This window comes from Mobula birostris, chromosome X (genome assembly GCF_030028105.1).
Source record: "Mobula birostris isolate sMobBir1 chromosome X, sMobBir1.hap1, whole genome shotgun sequence".
Taxonomy (NCBI): domain Eukaryota; kingdom Metazoa; phylum Chordata; class Chondrichthyes; order Myliobatiformes; family Myliobatidae; genus Mobula; species Mobula birostris.
In genome coordinates this window covers 3,321,429-3,338,928 of record NC_092402.1, presented here as the reverse complement: position 1 = coordinate 3,338,928, position 17,500 = coordinate 3,321,429, and the positions used below count along the sequence as shown (strand labels likewise).

General features: G+C 52.2%; 2 protein-coding genes across 2 annotated transcripts in view; both read right to left on the bottom strand.

The window, feature by feature from the left end:
• Nucleotides 1-6,422, bottom strand: part of LOC140191839 (von Willebrand factor C domain-containing protein 2-like) — a 20,368-nt gene extending 13,946 nt beyond the window's left edge. The window contains exon 1 of the mRNA XM_072249626.1: nucleotides 6,045-6,422. Within this exon, the coding sequence (XP_072105727.1) occupies nucleotides 6,045-6,422 (378 nt within the window). The remainder of the gene's footprint in view (nucleotides 1-6,044) is intronic.
• A 9,596-nt stretch (nucleotides 6,423-16,018) lies between these two features.
• The window catches only part of LOC140191838 (receptor tyrosine-protein kinase erbB-2-like), a 153,931-nt gene continuing 152,449 nt past the window's right edge, over nucleotides 16,019-17,500 (bottom strand). The window contains exon 22 of the mRNA XM_072249625.1: nucleotides 16,019-17,242. Within this exon, the coding sequence (XP_072105726.1) occupies nucleotides 16,962-17,242 (281 nt within the window). The 3' untranslated portion in view covers nucleotides 16,019-16,961. The remainder of the gene's footprint in view (nucleotides 17,243-17,500) is intronic.

Genomic DNA, 17,500 nt, shown 5'->3' with positions numbered 1-17,500 from the left:
TCAGGAACAGTTATTACCCCCTCAACCATCAGGAAGGAGGTACAGGAGCCTCATGACCCACACCACCAGGTTCGGGAACAGTTATTGCCCCTCAACCATCAGTGAGGACGTACAGGAGCCTCAGGACCCACACCACCAGGTTCGGGAACAGTTATTATCCCCTCAAGCATCAGGAAGAAGGTACAGGAGCCTCAGGTCCCACACCACCAGGTTCAGGAACAGTTATTACCCCTCAACCATCAGGAAGGAGGTACAGGAGCCTCAGGACCCACACCACCAGGTTCAGGAACAGTTATTACCCCTCAAGCATCAGGAAGAAGGTACAGGAGCCTCAGGTCCCACACCACCAGGTTCAGGGACAGTTATTACCCCTCAACCATCAGGAAGGAGGTACAGGAGCCTCAAGACCCACACCACCAGGTTCAGGAACAGTTATTACCCCTCAACCATCAGGAAGGAGGTACAGGAGCCTCAAGACCCACACCACCAGGTTCAGGAACAGTTATTACCCCTCAACCATCAGGCTGTTGAAGAAAAGTGGATAACTACACTCATCTATTGAGATGTTCTCACAACCAATGATCACACTTTAAGGATTCTTTATCTGATTATTTCACGCTCTTGTTATTTATTGCTGTTTATTTATACTTGCGTTCGCACAGTTAACTGTCGTCTGTGCTCGTGATCTTCCACTGATCCTGTTTACAGTTACTGCTCTATAGATTTGCTGAGTATGCCCGCAGGAAAGCGAATCTCAGGGTTGGACGTGGTGACAGATGTGTACCCTGATCATAAATTTTACGTTGAACTTTGAGTGAGTCCATTAAACCCTGATTTCATGCACCCGCCGCTGTCCGCGATCTCTTCTTCACAAACAAGAACCTCAGGATCAATTTCACGGCAGTGTGATCGTCAGCGTGACGCTATCACAGCTCGGAGTTCGCAGTTCAATTTCGGGGCGTCAAAGCTCAGAGTTCAATTCCGAGGTGGTCTGCGAGAAAGTTCGCGTGTTCCTCCCTGCGAGTGCGCGGGTTTCCCCCGGTTCCCTCCCACGGTCCAGAGACGTGTCGGTTAGAAGACTAATTGTAAATAGTCCTGCAGTTAGGCGAGGGTTAAAACGGTGGGTTACTGGGCTCCCTAGCTCGAGGGGCTGGAAGGGCCTATCCGATAGATCAGTGGTTCCACTTAATGTCAGAGAGTGTATACGATATTACCAGAATGTTACCTGGGTTTCATCACCTGAGTTACAGAGAAAGGTTGAACAAGTTGGGTCTTTATTCTTTGGAGCACAGAAGGTTGAGGGGGGACTTGATAGAGGTGTTTAAAATTATGAGGGGGATAGATAGAGTTGACGTGGATAGGCTTTTTCCATTGAGAGTGGGGGAGATTCAAACAAGAGGACATGAGTTGAGAGTTGGGGGCAAATGTTTAGGGGTAACATGAGGGGGAACTTCCTTACTCAGAGAGTGGTGGCTGTGTGGAATGAGTTTCCAGCAGAAGTGGTTGAAGCAGGTTTGATATTGTCATTTAAAGTTAAATTGGATAGATATATGGACAGGAAAGGAATGGAGGGTTATGGGCTGAGTGCAGGTCGGTGGGACTAGGTGAGAGTAAGAGTTCGGCATGGACTAGAAGGGCCGAGATGGCCTGTTTCCATGCTGTAATTGTTATATGGTCATATATGATATACAACCTGCAATTCTTACTCTGCACAGACGTCCTCGAAACAGAAAAGGGAATAAAAACCCAAAGAATGAATAACAGGGAAAAAAAACGTTTAAGAACCCCAAAGCCCCCTGCCCCCCTCCCACACACACAAGCACCATCAACCCTCCCCACCCCCCAAATTATTCCTAGCAGAAAGTACCAGCATTCCCTCCAGGGAGCATATCAAAATAAAAAAAATAAATAAAACATTTCAGCTGGCGTTCACTCCACTTTGCACCAAAGTTCAGCTGTCGGCGTGAGGCTTGTACCCAAACTTCACGCCCCCCCCCCAACCAGTGGGTGTGGGTTCCGACATTGTGAATATTTATACTCGTCCCAGCTGTAACAGGCGAATTCTCCTCATCCAATCCATTCCTCTTGGTTTGCCAATAACCTTTAAATCCTCTGGAACGATACTTACTCTCCTACGGAACTTGTTTATGTAATTCGTGAGGTGGAGCCGCCCCTTGGAGCGCTGCCAACGTCCGCTCCTTCCCACGTATCAGCTCCCTGAATCAGAGAGGAATACACACCTTACAAAGCACAGCCACAACACAGACGCAGACTGCTGTGCTGTGCTCACTGAAGCAGATTCAGATGCCTCCACTGCACGGACACTGAAACATAGAGGGAAGTGTGTCGGTTTGTGCCAACGGCCGTCGTCAGGGTCCCGGCCTGAAACGTTGACTGTTCCTTCCCCTCCTCCATGGACGCTGCCTGACCTGCTGAGTTCCTCCAGCATTTTGGTCTGTGTGTCTGTCTGCCTGAGAGAGAGAGAGAGAGAGAGTGGGAGTGTGAGAGTGTGTGTGAGAGAATGAATGAGAGAATGAGTGTGAGAGAGTGAGTGAGAGTGTGTGAGAGTGAGTGTGAGAGAGAGTGAGTGTGAGTGAGAGTGAGAGTGAGTGAGTGTGAGCGAGAGAGAGTGTGAGAGTGTGTGAAAGTGAGTGAGTGTGAATGAGACAGTGAGTGTGAGAGAGAGTGTGTGAGAGAGTGAGAGAGAGTGAGTGTATGAGAGAGTGTGAGTGAGAGAGTGTGAGAGTGAGTGTGAGTGAGAGTGAGTGTGTGAGAGTAAGTGTGTGAGAGGGTGAGTGTGAGTGAGTGTGAGTGAGATAGAGTGTGTGAGAGTGTGAGAGAGAGAGTGTGAGAGAGTAAGTGTGAGTGAGAGAGAGTGAGTGTGTGAGAGAGTGAGTGTGAGAGTGAGTGAGTGTGAGTGAGAGAGAGTGAGTGTGAGAGAGTGTGTATGAGAGAGAGTGTGAGAGTGAGAGTGAGTGCGAGAGAGAGTGTGAGAGTGAGTGTGAGAGAGTGTGAGAGTGAGTGTGAGTGAGAGTGTGTGAGAGTGAGTGTGTGAAAGTGAGTGAGTGAGAGTGAGAGTGTGTGTGAGAGAATGAGTTTGAGAGAGAGTGTGAGTGAGAGTGAGAGAGTGAGTGAGTGTGTGAGAGAGTGAGTGTGAGTGAGAGAGTGTGAGAGAGTGAGTGTGAGTGAGAGAGAGTGTGTGAGAGAGTGAGTGAGTGAGAGAGAGTGAGTGTGTGAGAGTGAGTGTGAGTGAGTGAGTGTGAGAGTGAGTGTGTGAAAGTGAGAGTGTGTGAGAGAGTGAGTGAGTGTGAGAGAGTGTGTGAGTGAGAGAGAGTGAGTGAAAGTGAGTGTGAGAGAGAGTGAGTGTGAGAGAGAGAGTGTGAGAGTGAGTGTGAGTGAGAGAGAGTGTGTGAAAGTAAGTGAGTGAGTGAGTGTGAGAGAGAGTGAGTGTGTGAGAGAGTGAGTGTGAGTGAGAGTGAATGTGAGAGAGTGAGTGTGAGTGAGAATGAATGTGAGAGAGAGTGTGTGAGAGAGTGAGTGAGAGTGAGAGTGTGAGAGAGTATGAGAGAGAGTGAGAGTGTGTGAAAGTGAGTGTGAGAGTGAGTGAGTGTGAGAGAGTATGAGAGAGAGTGAGTGTGAGTGTGAGAGAGTGAGAGTGTGTGAAAGTGAGTGTGAGAGTGAGTGAGTGTGAGTGAGTGAGAGAGAGTAAGTATGAGAGAGAGAGTTAGTGTGAGAGAAAGAGAGAGAGAGAGATTGAAATTGTGTGTGTTGCTCTGGATTTCCAGCATCTGCAGATTCACATTCCCGTTCCAACATATCAGTCCATGGCTTCCTCACGTCCCACGACGAGGCCAGCCTCAGGTTGGAGAGCAACATCTTATATTATGTCTGGGTAGCCACCAAGCTGAAGACATGAATATTAATTTCTCCTTCTGCTATATAAAAAAAATTTCCCTCCCCTCCCTTCTTCCTCTGGCCTCATACCTTTGCCCTCCTGCCTACCACCTCCCCCTCGGTCCCCGTCCTCCTTCCCTTTCTCACCCGGTCCACTCTCCTCTCCTGTCAGATCCCTTCCTCCCTCCGTCCCTCCACCTTTCCCACCCAGCTGGCTTCAGCCATCACCTTCGAACTATCCTCCTCCACCCTACCCCCACCTTTTTATCCTGGCATCTTCCCCCCTTCCTTCCCAGTCCTGAAGAAGGGTCTCGGCCTGGAAACGTCAACTCTTTATTCCTCCCCCTGAATGCTGCCTGACTTGCTGAGTTCCTTGTGTCTGTGTTGCTTTGAATTGCCAGCATCTGCAAAATTTCTTGTATTTAATATATTTTCACACACACACACACACACACACACACACACACAGACACACGACATACATACACACAGCAAAGCATATATAAAATATATTAAACTACAAAATATTAAATATATATTTACATTATACACTTTGAGGTACACCTGTACACCTCCTCATTAATACAAATACCTAATCAGCCAATCATGTGGCAGCAACTCAATACATAAGAGCATGCAGACATGGTCAAGAGGTTCAGTTGTTGTTCAGATCAAACATCAGAATGGGAAAGAAATGTGACTTTGACAGTGGAATGATTGCTGGTGCCAGATGGGGTGGCTGGAGTGTTTCAGATCTCCTAGGATTTTCACACACAACAGTCTCTAGAGTTTACAGAGATTGGTGCAAGAAACAAAATAAACATCCAGTGAGTGGCAGTTCTGTGAGGGAAAACATCTTGTTAATGAGAGAGGTCAGAGGAGAAGGGTCAGACTGGTTCAAGCTGACAGGAAGGTGACAGTAACTCAAATAACCACACGTTACGACAGTGATGTGCTGAAGAGCGACTCTAAACACATCGAACCTTGAAGCAGATGGGTTACAACAGCAGACAACCCCACCAGGCTCCACTGTGCACCCTATAAAATGGCCACAGAGTGGACATTTATGTGGATTTGGAATCTGTTGTGATATTTTGGTCAGGGAACAACATTCAGTGTAAAAACAACATTCAACAATTCTAAAGAATTAAGAGTTTTATAAAAAGATAAAGTCAGAGATTAAAGTTCAGATATGAAATAAAATGTTCTTAGATACCAGCGTGTAAACGGCTTGCGGATGACACCGAGATTGGGGCTGTAGCGGACAGTGAGGAAGACTATCAGAACTTGCAGCAGGGTCTGGACGGCTGGGAAGACGGGCTGAAAAGTGGCCGACGGAATTTAACGCAGGCACGTGTGAGGTGTCGCGCTTCGTGAGGACCAACCAGGGGGGAGTCTGACACGGACAACGGGATCCACTGTTCCCCGGAAGAGGCCTCAACAGGTAGATAGGGTCATAAAGAAAGCTTTTGGCACTTCGTAAATCAAAGTACTGACTACAGGAGATGGGATGTTATGCTGAAGTTGAATAAGATACCGGTGAGGCCCAAATGGGGGCAGTTTTGGTCACCAACCTCCAGGAAAGATCCCAAGAGTACAGAGAAATTTTACAAGGACGGACTTGAGGGTTTCAGATACAAGGAGAGATTAAATAGGTTAAAGGGTTTGTTTCCCGGGGGAATGAGGGTCTCGGATTTAGGGGAAAGGTGAAATAGGTTAAGGATTTGTTTCCAGGGGGAATGAGGGTCTCAGATTTAGGGGAAAGGTGAAATAAGTTAAGGATTTGTTTCCCGGGGGGAATGAGGGTCTCCGATTTAGGGGAAAGGTTAAATAGGTTAAGGATTTGTTTCCAGGGGGAAAATGGGGAGATTTGATAGCAGTATACAGAACTATGAGGGGTATACAGAGGGTAAATGTAGGCAGGCCTTTTCCACTGAGGTTGGGTGAGACTGGGACTAGAGGTCAAGGGTGAAAGGTGAGATGTTTAAAGGGGAAGCCCCTTCACTCGGAGGGAGGTGAGAGTGAGGGACGAGTGGGGTTTGAGAGAAGTTTGGATAGGTACGGCGGGCTGCAGGTCGATGGGAAAAGGAGAGGATTTATTTGCCAGTCAAGTACAAAAGCAGAGCCCCAAGTCACGGTGCAGTGCTTACCCGGAACTCCTGGTAGAGCTTGTAGGTCTGGCCTCCGTACTGGCACGAGTTACGAACCTGCAGGCAGCGCGGGCAGCAGGAGCGGTAACTGACCCGGACGCAGCGGGCGGGGAGCCTGGGGCAGTGGGGCTTCCTGCAGACGGGCCCCACCGCGGTGCAGACGCAGGGGCAGGACCTGGCGGTGGGGTAGAACCTCTCGCCCACGTCAAACACAAAGCCCTTGTCGTCGATGCAGCCTTTCCCGCGGTAGTCGGGCAGGGTGTAGTCCGGTTCCCCCGGAGGGAGGATGTCGTTGACCCTGGCCGCCGCGCCGGGCTCCCGGTGAAGGAGAGCGAGGAACAGAGGCACCAGCCAGGACACTTTCCTCGAGACAGCCATCACCCTGCTGCCTCTGTGTCACGGTGAGGGAGGCGGAGAGCTGCGGACCCCTTTATAAACACGGGCTTGGAGTGATGCGTCGACCCGCAGCAGAGAGCTGGCCTCGATAAGCAGGGCATGGCCCGAGGAAGTGACCCCCCCCAGGCACAGAGACGGTCTGGAGCCGCGGGCGCAGACCAGAAATAGACCGCGGCAGATGCCCGCTCACCCAGCAGACGGCAGCCATCTCGGAGTCTGCAGGGAGAGCCATGTGCACACAGAGGGGGGCGGCTGGCCGGGCGCAGACCTCCGGCAGCCAGTGCTGCTCCTGGCCCTCTCCTCCCTGGTACAGACCCAGGCTCTCAGCAAGATCTGGCCGGGCTGCTCCTCGCCTTCTGGCTGCATTTGAGCCCCACCCTCTACACCTTTACGGAGAAGGGGGCAGGAAGGGAGAGTCAGATTTAATATCACTGGCATATGGCATGAAATTTGTTGTTTTGTGGCAGCAGGGCAGTGCAATACCTAATTTTAAGTCTGTAAATTATTATAAGAGATATCTATAAAAATTAAATTAGTGCAAAAATAGAGAAAAAGAAAGCAGTGAGGTAGTGTTTGCGGGTTCAATGTCCATTCAGGAATCTGATGGCAGAGAGGAAGAAGCTGTTCCTGAATCGTTGAGTGTGTGTCTTCAGGCTCCTGTACCTCCTCCCTGATGGCAGAGGGGAAGAAGCTGTTCCTGAATTGTTGAGTGTGTGTCTTCAGGCTCCTGTACCTCCTCCCTGATGGCAGAGGGGAAGGAGCTGTTCCTGAATTGTTGAGTGTGTGTCTTCAGGCTCCTGTACCTCCTCCCTGATGGCAGAGGGGAAGAAGCTGTTCCTGAATCGTTGAGTGTGTGTCTTCAGGCTCCTGTACCTCCTCCCTGATGGCAGAGGGGAAGAAGCTGTTCCTGAATCGCTGAGTGTGTGTCTTCAGGCTCCTGTACCTCCTCCCTGAGGGTACCAATGAGAAGTGGGTGTGACCTGGGTGATGGAGGGGGTCCTCAATAATGGACTCCACCTTCCTGAGGCATCGCCTGTTGAGGATGTCCTGGATGCTGGTGCCCACGATGGAGCTGACTGAGGTCACAACTCTCTGCAGCCTCTTTCGATCCTGTGTTGTAGCCCCCACACACCACCCCCCATACCAGATGGTGCTGCAACCAGTTTGAATGCTCTCCACAGTACACCTGCAGGAATTTGTGAGAGTCTTTAGTGACATACCAAATCTCCTGAAACGCCTAATCAAACACAGGGGGAGATTGATAAGTTTGCGGCCTAAGGTAGAAGGATTCAATTTTAGAAAACCTAGCACATTTATTTTTCAACATAGTCCCCTCCTACGTTTCACACTTAGTTCAGCGCTCGTGGAGCATATGGACATTGGACCTCCAGAAAGCATCCACAGGATGGGGTGATTGATAAGTTTGTGGTCTAAGATAGAAGGAGATGAGTAATTCACCAGGATGCTGCCTGGATTAGAGAGGGTGCAGAGGAGATTTACCAGGCTGCTGCCTGGATTAGAGAGGGTGCAGAGGAGATTCACCAGGATGCTGCCTGGATTAGAGAGGGTGCAGAGGAGATTTACCAGGATGTTTCCTGGATTAGAGAGGGTGCAGAGGAGATTCACCAGGATGCTGCCTGGATTAGAGAGGGTGCAGAGGAGATTCACTGGGATGCTGCCTGGATTAGAGAGGGTGCAGAGGAGATTCACCAGGATGCTGCCTGGATTAGAGAGGGTGCGGAGGAAATTTGAGGTGACAAGATGATAGGAGGCATGGATCAAGTGGACAGCCAGAGACTATTCCCCAGGTGGAAATGGCTAATAATCTTAAGGAGATTGGAGGAAAGCCAGTGGTGAACAGATAGTGGAGGTGGGTGGTAGGGACATTTCACAGTCTCTCAGATAGGGATATGTCTGACAGGAAAATTGAGGGTGATATATGAGAGGAGGATTACATTGGTCTTGGAACACACACAAAATGCTGGAGGAACTGAGCAGGCCAGGCAGTTTCTATGGAAACGGGTACAGTCGACGCTCCGAGCCAAGACCCAAGTGTTGACTGTCTGCTGTTTTCCATAGACGCTGCCTGGCCTGCTGGGTTCCTCCAGCATTTTGTGTGTGTGTGTGTGTGTGTGTGTGTGTGTGTGTGTGTGTGTGTGTGTGTTTGTTTGTGAGTGTGTGTGTGCGTTTGTGAGTGTGTGTGTGTGAGTGTGAGTGTGCGTGTGTGTGTGTGAGTATGTGTGCGCACGAGTGTGTGAGTGTGAGTGTGTGTTTGTGTGTGTGTGTTTGTGAGTGTGTGTTTGTGAGTGTGTGAGTGAGTGTGAGTGTGTGTATGCGTTTGTGTGTGTGTGTGAGTGTGTGTGTTTGTGAGTGTGAGTGTGTTTGTGAGTGTGTGTGTTTGTGAGTGTGTGAGTGAGTGTGAGTGTGTGTATGCGTTTGTGTGTGTGTGTGAGTGTGTGTGTGAGTGTGTGTGTGCGCGTTTGTGTGTGAGTGTGTGTGTGTGTGAGTGTGTGTGTGTGTGTGTGTTTTGCCCCATATCTCCAGCACCTGCAGAGTTTGGGATTGATCTTGGGGCAGAAGGAAGTCACGGGCCGAACGGCCTGCAGAGCTCTATAATGTCTAATCTGCTATGTAGCCCACAGCATCACCCCCCGACACCCCGTCTCCAGCCCGAGTGAATTCAGATCTGCCGTAGCTTCCCCCAGGACCGATCTCCACAGCCTCTGAATCCCGGAGACTGCACCCCCAAACCCTTTAGAGTTCCACATTGTAAAAAAACCGGACTGGGGAAGCGAGCTGGTGTGGGGCGAGCCTGGCGTGGGCCCCAGAAGGGGTGCAGGGATTTGACCAGGGCCAGTAGCTGTTTCTGGAGGCTGCGGACTGCAGCTGCGGTGCACGCAGTTTGAAGGGATTGGGTTGGTCGGCTAAAGTACTCGCAGGTTTCTGGGGATGTGCCATGGGCAGCATCCTGACTGGCTGCATCACCGTCTGGTGTCGGGGGGCCGGGGGAAATACTGCAGAAGATCGAAATCTGTTGCAGAAACTTTTAAACTTAGTCAGCTCCATCATGGGTACTAGCCTCTGTGGTATCCAAAAAACAATCAACAAGGAGCCTGAAGACACACACTCAGCGATTCAGGAACAGCTTCTTCCCCTCTGCCATCAGGGAGGAGGTACAGGAGCCTGAAGACACACACTCAGCGATTCAGGAACAGCTTCTTCCCCTCTGCCATCAGGGAGGAGGTACAGGAGCCTGAAGACACACACTCAACGATTCAGGAACAGCTCCTTCCCCTCTGCCATCAGGGAGGAGGTACAGGAGCCTGAAGACACACACTCAACGATTCAGGAACAGCTTCTTCCCCTCCGCCATCAGGGAGGAGGTACAGGAGCCTGAAGAGACACACTCAACGATTCAGGAACAGCTTCTTCACCTCTGCCATCAGGGAGGAGGTACAGGAGCCTGAAGACACACACTCAACGATTCAGGAACAGCTTCTTCCCCTCCGCCATCAGGGAGGAGGTACAGGAGCCTGAAGACACACACTCAGCGATTCAGGAACAGCTTCTTCCCCTCTGCCATCAGGGAGGAGGTACAGGAGCCTGAAGACACACACTCAACGATTCAGGAACAGCTCCTTCCCCTCTGCCATCAGGGAGGAGGTACAGGAGCCTGAAGACACACACTCAGCGATTCAGGAACAGCTTCTTCCCCTCCGCCATCAGGGAGGAGGTACAGGAGCCTGAAGAGACACACTCAACGATTCAGGAACAGCTTCTTCCCCTCTGCCATCAGGGAGGAGGTACAGGAGCCTGAAGACACACACTCAACGATTCAGGAACAGCTTCTCCCCCTCTGCCATCCGATTTCTGAATGGACAGCAAACCCATAAACGCGACCTCACTACTTTTGAATTGTTTCTGTTTTTTCTCTACTTACTTTTAACCCAACTATTTAATAGTCAAGTCAGGCCGCACTTGGAGTGTTGGCAACAGTTCTGGGCCCCAGATCTCAGAAAGGATGTGTAGTCATTGGAGAGAGTTCAGGGGAGGTTTACGAGGACGATTCTGGGAATGAAGGGGTGACAGTATGGGGCCGTTTGGCAGCTTTGGGTCTGTACTCACAGGAATTTTGAAGAATGTGTGGGGATCTCATTGAAACCTACCAAATGCTGAAAGCCCTAGACAGGGGGGATGTGGAGAGGGTGCTTCTGGAGGTGGACTATCCAGGACAGACAGCACAGCCTCAAAATTGAGGGATGACGTTTTAGAGCAGAAATAAGGAAGAATTTTGTTTTTAGCCAGAGAGCAGTGAATCTGTGACATGCTCTGCCAGACTGCGATGGAGGACAGGCTCATGGGGAAATCGAAGGTGAAGTTGATAGATTCCTGATCGGTCAGGGCTTCAAAGGATGTGGCGCGAAGGCATGAGGATGGGATTGAGTGGGATGCAGGATCAGCCGTGATAGAATGAAGGAGGAGACTCGATGGGCTGAATGGCCTAATTCTGCTCCAATGTCTTATGCTTTCTCCTGGTGATAGTAAACCAAATCCTGATGATCCCACGGCGTGTCGGGGGTCCGTAGCCGGTGGGGGTGGGGAGTGGGGGTTGGGGACGGAGTGCGTCTCGGTGTCGCTACCCAGGGTACGGCGTGTCGGGGGTCCGCACCCGGTGGGGGTGGGGGGTGGGGACGGAGTGCGTCTCGGTGTCGCTACCCAGGGTACGGCGTGTCGGGGGTCCGTACCCGGTGGGGGTGGGGGGTGGGGACGGAGTGCGTCTCGGTGTCGCTACCCAAGGGTACGGCGTGTCGGGGGTCCGCACCCGGTGGGGGTGGGGGGTGGGGACGGAGTGCGTCTTGGTGTCGCTACCCAGGGTACGGCGTGTCAAGGGTCCGTACCCGGTGGGGGTGGGGGGTGGGGACGGAGTGTGTCTCACTATCACTACCCTGGGTACGGCGTGTCAAGAGTCCGTACCCGGTGGGGGTGGGGACGGAGTGCGTCTCGGTGTCGCTACCCAGGGTACGGCGTGTCGGGGGCCTGTACCCGGTGGGGGTGGGGGGTGGGGGGTGGGGACGGAATGTGTCTCACTATCACTACCCACGGTACGGCGCGCCGGAGGTCCGATATATGTTGGGGGGATAGAGGGGGTGTGTTTGGTTTAATAACCTGCTGTACAAGCCTGCAGTTGATCGATGAGCCGATGTAGGTGTGTGACAGGGACGTGGGTCAACTCGGAAGCTGAGTTGTGATGGGGCTGATGGAAAAAGATTCTGACAGTCGGGAAGAGTGACCATGCTCTCCTCTCTTACTCCGATTAAAATGCATGATCGTACATTTCCTGTACTTTCTGTCCCCTGAAACTCTCGATCTTCCGGCAAACTGCTGGTGTCTTCCACAGTGAAGACTGATGCAAAATATTACATAAGGACATCACAAATAGGATCAGGAGTTGGCCATCCGGCCCATCGAGCCTGCCCCGCCATTCAATAAGATCATGGCTGATCTGTATGTAAATTCAGCTCCATCTTCCTGCCTTTTCCCCATAACCCTTAATTCCCTTACTATGTAAAAACCTATCTAACTGTTTCTTAAATATATTTAGTGAAGAAGCCTCAACTTCTTGCTGAGGGCAGAGAATTCCACAGATTCAGCACTCTCTGGGAAAAACAGCTTCTCCTCATCTCCGCCCTAAATCTTCTCCCCTGAATCTCGAGGCAATGTCCCCTAGTTCTAGTCTTACCTCCCAATGGAAACAACTTTCCTACTTCTATCTTATCTATCCCTTTCAAAATCTTGTATGTTTCTATAAGATCCTCTCTCATTCTTCTGAATTCCAGAGAGTATAGTCCCAGGCGACTCAATTTCTCCTCATAGTCCGACCCCCTCATCTCTGGAATCAACCTGGTGAACCTCCTTTGTACTGTCTCCAAAGCCAGTATATCCTTCTTCAAGTATGGAGACCAGAACTGCACGCAGTACTCTGGGTGTGGCCTCGCCAGTACCCTGTACAGTTGCAGCATAATCTCCCTGCTCTTGAATTCAATCCCTCTAGCAATGAAGGCAAATATTACATATTCAGTTCATCTGCCATTTCCTTGCTTCCCCATTAGTACCTCTCCAGCATCATTTTCCAGCAGATATCCACTCTCGCCTCTATTTACACCTAAAACACTTCGTATTTTTTTTGACATTACTGCCTAGCTCTTACTTGAGTAACCCATCTCCCCTCCACCCCTTTGCTTTCTGTTGGTTTTACTCACGTTTCCCAGTCCTCTCAATTCCCACAAATGTTTGTTCTATTATCTGCCCTCTCTCTTTGGCTGCTCTGTTAGCTTTGACTGCTCTGTTAGTTGTGACACCTTGCCTTTAGCGTTCTACTTTTCCTGCACGTACACACCTTCAAAACAGACCCCACCCACAGTTCGTAAGCCAGGTTCAGCTCTGCATCCGAACTCTGAATGAACAAGCGGCTGTGAAGGTCGGGACGGGCAAAGCGAGGGAGAGCGACACCAGTGACTGGGTTCGATTCCTGCCGCTGCTCGAAAGGAACGCGTGCGTTCTCTCCCCGCGACCGCGCGGCTTTCCTCCGGGTGCCCTGGTTTCCTCCCACCGTCCAGAGAGGTACTGGTCGCTAGGTTAATTGCTCATTGTAAATTGTCCCGTGCTGTATCGGAACAAGTAAACAAAGGCCGGCCCCGACAGAGCGAGAGGGGAGCGAAGCATCAGCCAGCAGGTTTGACATTGATTTAGGGGCTGTTATCGAGGGGTGGAGGGACGAGAACCGATCGGTTGTGGACGCACTGAGGAAGTCTGCGATCTCCTGCAGGTGGACGGGTGAATCGAACATCACGGAGCATAAAACCGTAAGACGTAGGAGCAGAATTTAGGCCATTCAGCCCATCGAATCTGCTGTTCCATTCCGTCATGGCCGATTTACTATCCCTCTCGAGCCCATTCTCCTCAAAGACTACAACCATGTCGTAGGGTTTGGAGGCTTGTATGCCTCCAAGACCTGGACAGCTAAGTCTGGAGTCAGGGGCTTTTTGCTTTGGCTCTCGGTAGGGTCCCCCAAGCCAAACAGGTCAAAGGGTAGAGGCCAGACTGAGAGTGGTCCACCGGTCCTCCTGGTTCGGGGGGTTCAGCTCAGGGATAACAACCGTGACTGGTCAGAGAAAGCTGTTACGGAAACAGCAGTGAAGAATCCTTCTACATCTGAGTGGACGGTATTCCTGAGCCTCCACCCGGGACTTGCGTGACTGACGGTCGTGAAAACCGAGAGGGAGTGACAGACACGACGAAGGGAGCCCCTGAACTCCCCCAGGGACGGAGGACCCTTCATCGCTGCCCTAAACGCCAGCGGGGTCGTAACGGACAGAAGCTAACGCAACCCCATTCTCCCGCCTTCTTCCCGTAACCTCCGACGCTCTGACTGATAAACAACCTATCGGGCCTCTGCTATGAAGATACCCCAAAGTCTTTGCCTCTGCAGCAATGAATTCTACAGATTCACCAACGACCCCCCCCCCCGCCCCCGGTGAAAGAAATTCCTCCTCATCTCCGTCCTAAGAGGGCGTCAGAGACCTCATGCCAGAGGCAGGGAAAATGCAGGTTCCATACCGCCCGGGATGAGAAGTGCTGGACCTGGAGATGGGGTACGGTCCTGGTCCAGTCCTCACCGGCTTTCGACTGCACACCTCCTCCCTGCGCGGTAATGAACCCCAGCCTTGTCGGGACGTCACGAACCAACGAAACCCAAACCGCCCCCCGCCACCACCTTCCTTTCCAGACCTGAAGAAGGGTCTCGGCCTGAAACGTCGACTGTTTATTCCCCCTCCACAGATGCTGCCCGGACCTGACGGGTTCCCCCGCCATTTTGCGTGTGAGGGTTGCTCTGGTCTTCCAGCGCCTGTAGAATCTCCTTGCGTCCAAACCACCTTTAGTTCCCAGAATCTTGGAACTACAGAACGGGGACAACGTGTGGCCATTCAGCCCTTTACTCGAGTGCTACCCGGGCCAAGAAGGGGGGCGTCTGATGGCGGCCTCAGGCTTCCAGCCTGCTCGGGTCTCTCAGACTGAACCACGACAGTCTCCTCACCACTGTTACATACATTCCACAGCAACTCCCACCCACAAGACACTGGAGCAGAATTAGGCCATTCGGCCCATCGAGTCTGCTACACCAGTCCATCATGGCTGATTACTATCCCTCTCAACCCCGTTCTTCTGCCTTCTCAACGTAAGCTCTGACAGCCTGACGAATCAAGAACCTCTCAACACCCAATCATTTGGCTTCCATAGCCATCAGCGGCAAAGAATTCCACAGATTCACCACCTTGAAGAAATTCATCCTCATCTCTGTTCTAAATGGATGTCCCTCTCTTTTGAGGCTGTGTCCTGCAGTCCTGGACTCCCCCACTATAGGAAACATCTTCTCCACACTCACTCTATCTGTGTCCTCCTGTCCTAGACTACCCCACTGTAGGAAACATCCTCTCCACATCCACTCTATCTGTGTCCTCTGATCCTAGACTCCCCCACTATAGGAAACATCTTCTCCACACTCACTCTATCTGTGTCCTCCTGTCCTAGACTCCCCCGCTATAGGAAACATCCTCTCCACACCCACTCTATCTGTGTCCTCTGGTCCTCGACTCCCCCACTATAGGAAACATCCTCTGCACATCCACTCTCTCTGTGCCCTCTGATCCTAGACTCCCCCACTATAGGAAACATCCTCTCCACACCCACTCTATCTGTGTCCTCTGGTCCTAGACTCCCCCACTATAGGAAACATCCTCTCCATATCCACTCTATCTGTGTCCTCTGGTCCTAGACTACCCCACCATAGGAAACATCCTCTCCACATCCACTCATCTGTGCCCTCTGGTCCTAGACTCCCCCGCTGTAGGAAACATCCTCTCCACATCCACTCTGTCTGTGCCCTCTGGTCCTCGACTCCCCCGCTATAGGAAACATCCTCTCCACATCCACTCTATCTGTGTCCTCTGCTCCTAGACTCCCCCACTATAGGAAACATCCTCTCCATATCCACTCTGTCTGTGTCCTCTGGTCCTAGACTCCCCCACTATAGGAAACATCCTCTCCACATCCACTCTATCTGTGTCCTCTGGTCCTAGACTCTCCCACTATAGGAAACATCCTCTCCACATCCACTCTGTCTAGGCTTTTCAATATGTGACAGGTTTCAATGAGATTCCCCCACACCTCTAGTCTTCTAAACTCCAGTAAGTACAGGCCATGAAAGATTCCTCACACATTAACTGTTTCACTCCCAGAATCATTCTCACAAACACTGTTCCCTCTAAGCTGTGCGGGTGCATGGACGCACAGTAACCGAAATGCCCCCACGCACATAGCCTTCGTTGCCGTGCAGCTGGAATTTTCTTTTGCACAATGTTTCATTCAACTGCCGCAGTGTTCAGCCGTGTACAACTTTCCTGCTCAGGGCAGTCTGCACAGCTGTAAAAAAAATTTAGCACATGAACCTCCTGTGGACCGTCTCCAATGACAGAAAGGAAGGCTGGGAACGCTGGGTTAAGAATGAACTAAGAAGCTGATTAAAAATTGCGAGCTTTATTGTTCGTACCAGATTCGAAGAATAACTCTAGGACACGGTGGCTGGGAGGAGAAACGGGAGTGCCGGCCGGTCTCACGCCACTCCCGAGGGAGGGGCGCGGATCGGAAGTCCTTCCCCGTACTCCCGAGTTCAGTGCGGACCGCAGTCACCTCTCTGGCGCCCAGTAAACGCGGGCTCTCCTCGCAGTCAGCGTGTCTGATGATCAAATCACAATCCAATCAGCGCCACGCGTGGTGAGTACAATCACGGTCTAACCACCAGCGCAATCGAGTGCCTACGACTCATCGGACTAACAGAGGCGCCCAGGCGAGAGACGGTCTGAGCTCAGGAACCGCGTTCCGACACTCTGAGATCCCGTCGCCAACCTTCCAGATCAGACCGTCTCCCCTCACCTCAGATATTCACAGCAGACATCTAGAAAAAAAAATATTTCTCTCAAAACGTACAAAACTATTTCCCAAATCAGATGTACAAAATCGATAACATTCATTAAAAAATCCGCTAACTGCAGCATTGTTCGGAACTCGGCCCACCAGACCGCGACTGGCGGGCCGTGTCATTTTCAAAGGTGGAATGGGAGAGAGGAGGGGTGACAGTGTGAGAAAGGGGGTACGTCGGGGTGACAGAACGGAATGAAGCCCACCACAGATGGGGAATGGGCTCCGGGCGCGGTGGGGTGGGGGGTGTCGAGGTGGGTGGCGATCCTCAGCTTCATTCGCGGTAGGTCCTCGGGGAGACCGATGGCTGACACGGACACCAACAGCATTGTCCAGGGAGAAGCCCACCCCTACCCTCTCTGGGTCTCGCTGGCCCCCACCCCCTCAGTCTCTGGCGTGCAGTCAGCCAGGTCCCATTTGACGAGGGCTGTGGCGGGGCCGGTTTCACCGATAAAGATACGGCCGCCCCCCGCCTCCACTGCCCCTTTACACGCTGCTGGTCTCCGACAGGCCGAGGTACTCAGGGTTTTCCGCCGTCGCCACGCGGATGTAGCCGTTGGGCTGGCTCAGGCCGCGGGAGTCCGGGCCCCAGAAGTCCGCAGGCTCGAGGGCCGGCTCGTCGTCGGAGAGGTACTCGGGGTTCTGCACCGTGTTCTGGAAGGGGCTGCTTGGGAGCAGGGGGTCGTTCGCGCCACTGCCCCGGGGGAACCGTCCGCCCCTTCCGGCCTGCCCGGGGCCCAGGGCCTCGCCCCGCTGGTTCATGTAACCTGAGGGGAAGAGAGGGAAACGTCAGGCACCTCCCGAGAGGGACGGGGTTGGGGGGGAGAGGCTGGAGATTGGGATCAGACTGACCTCACCAGCCCCGCTGCTCCGCCGACCCCACCCCATGCCCCGGGTCGCATTCCCCCTCTCCTCCTCCCCACCCTCAGGATCTGCCCCCTCCCTGCCACAGACACATTCACCTCCCTCCTCCGCCCCCCAGTGTGTCCAACCCTCATTATCACCTCCCCAGCACCGTGGACACA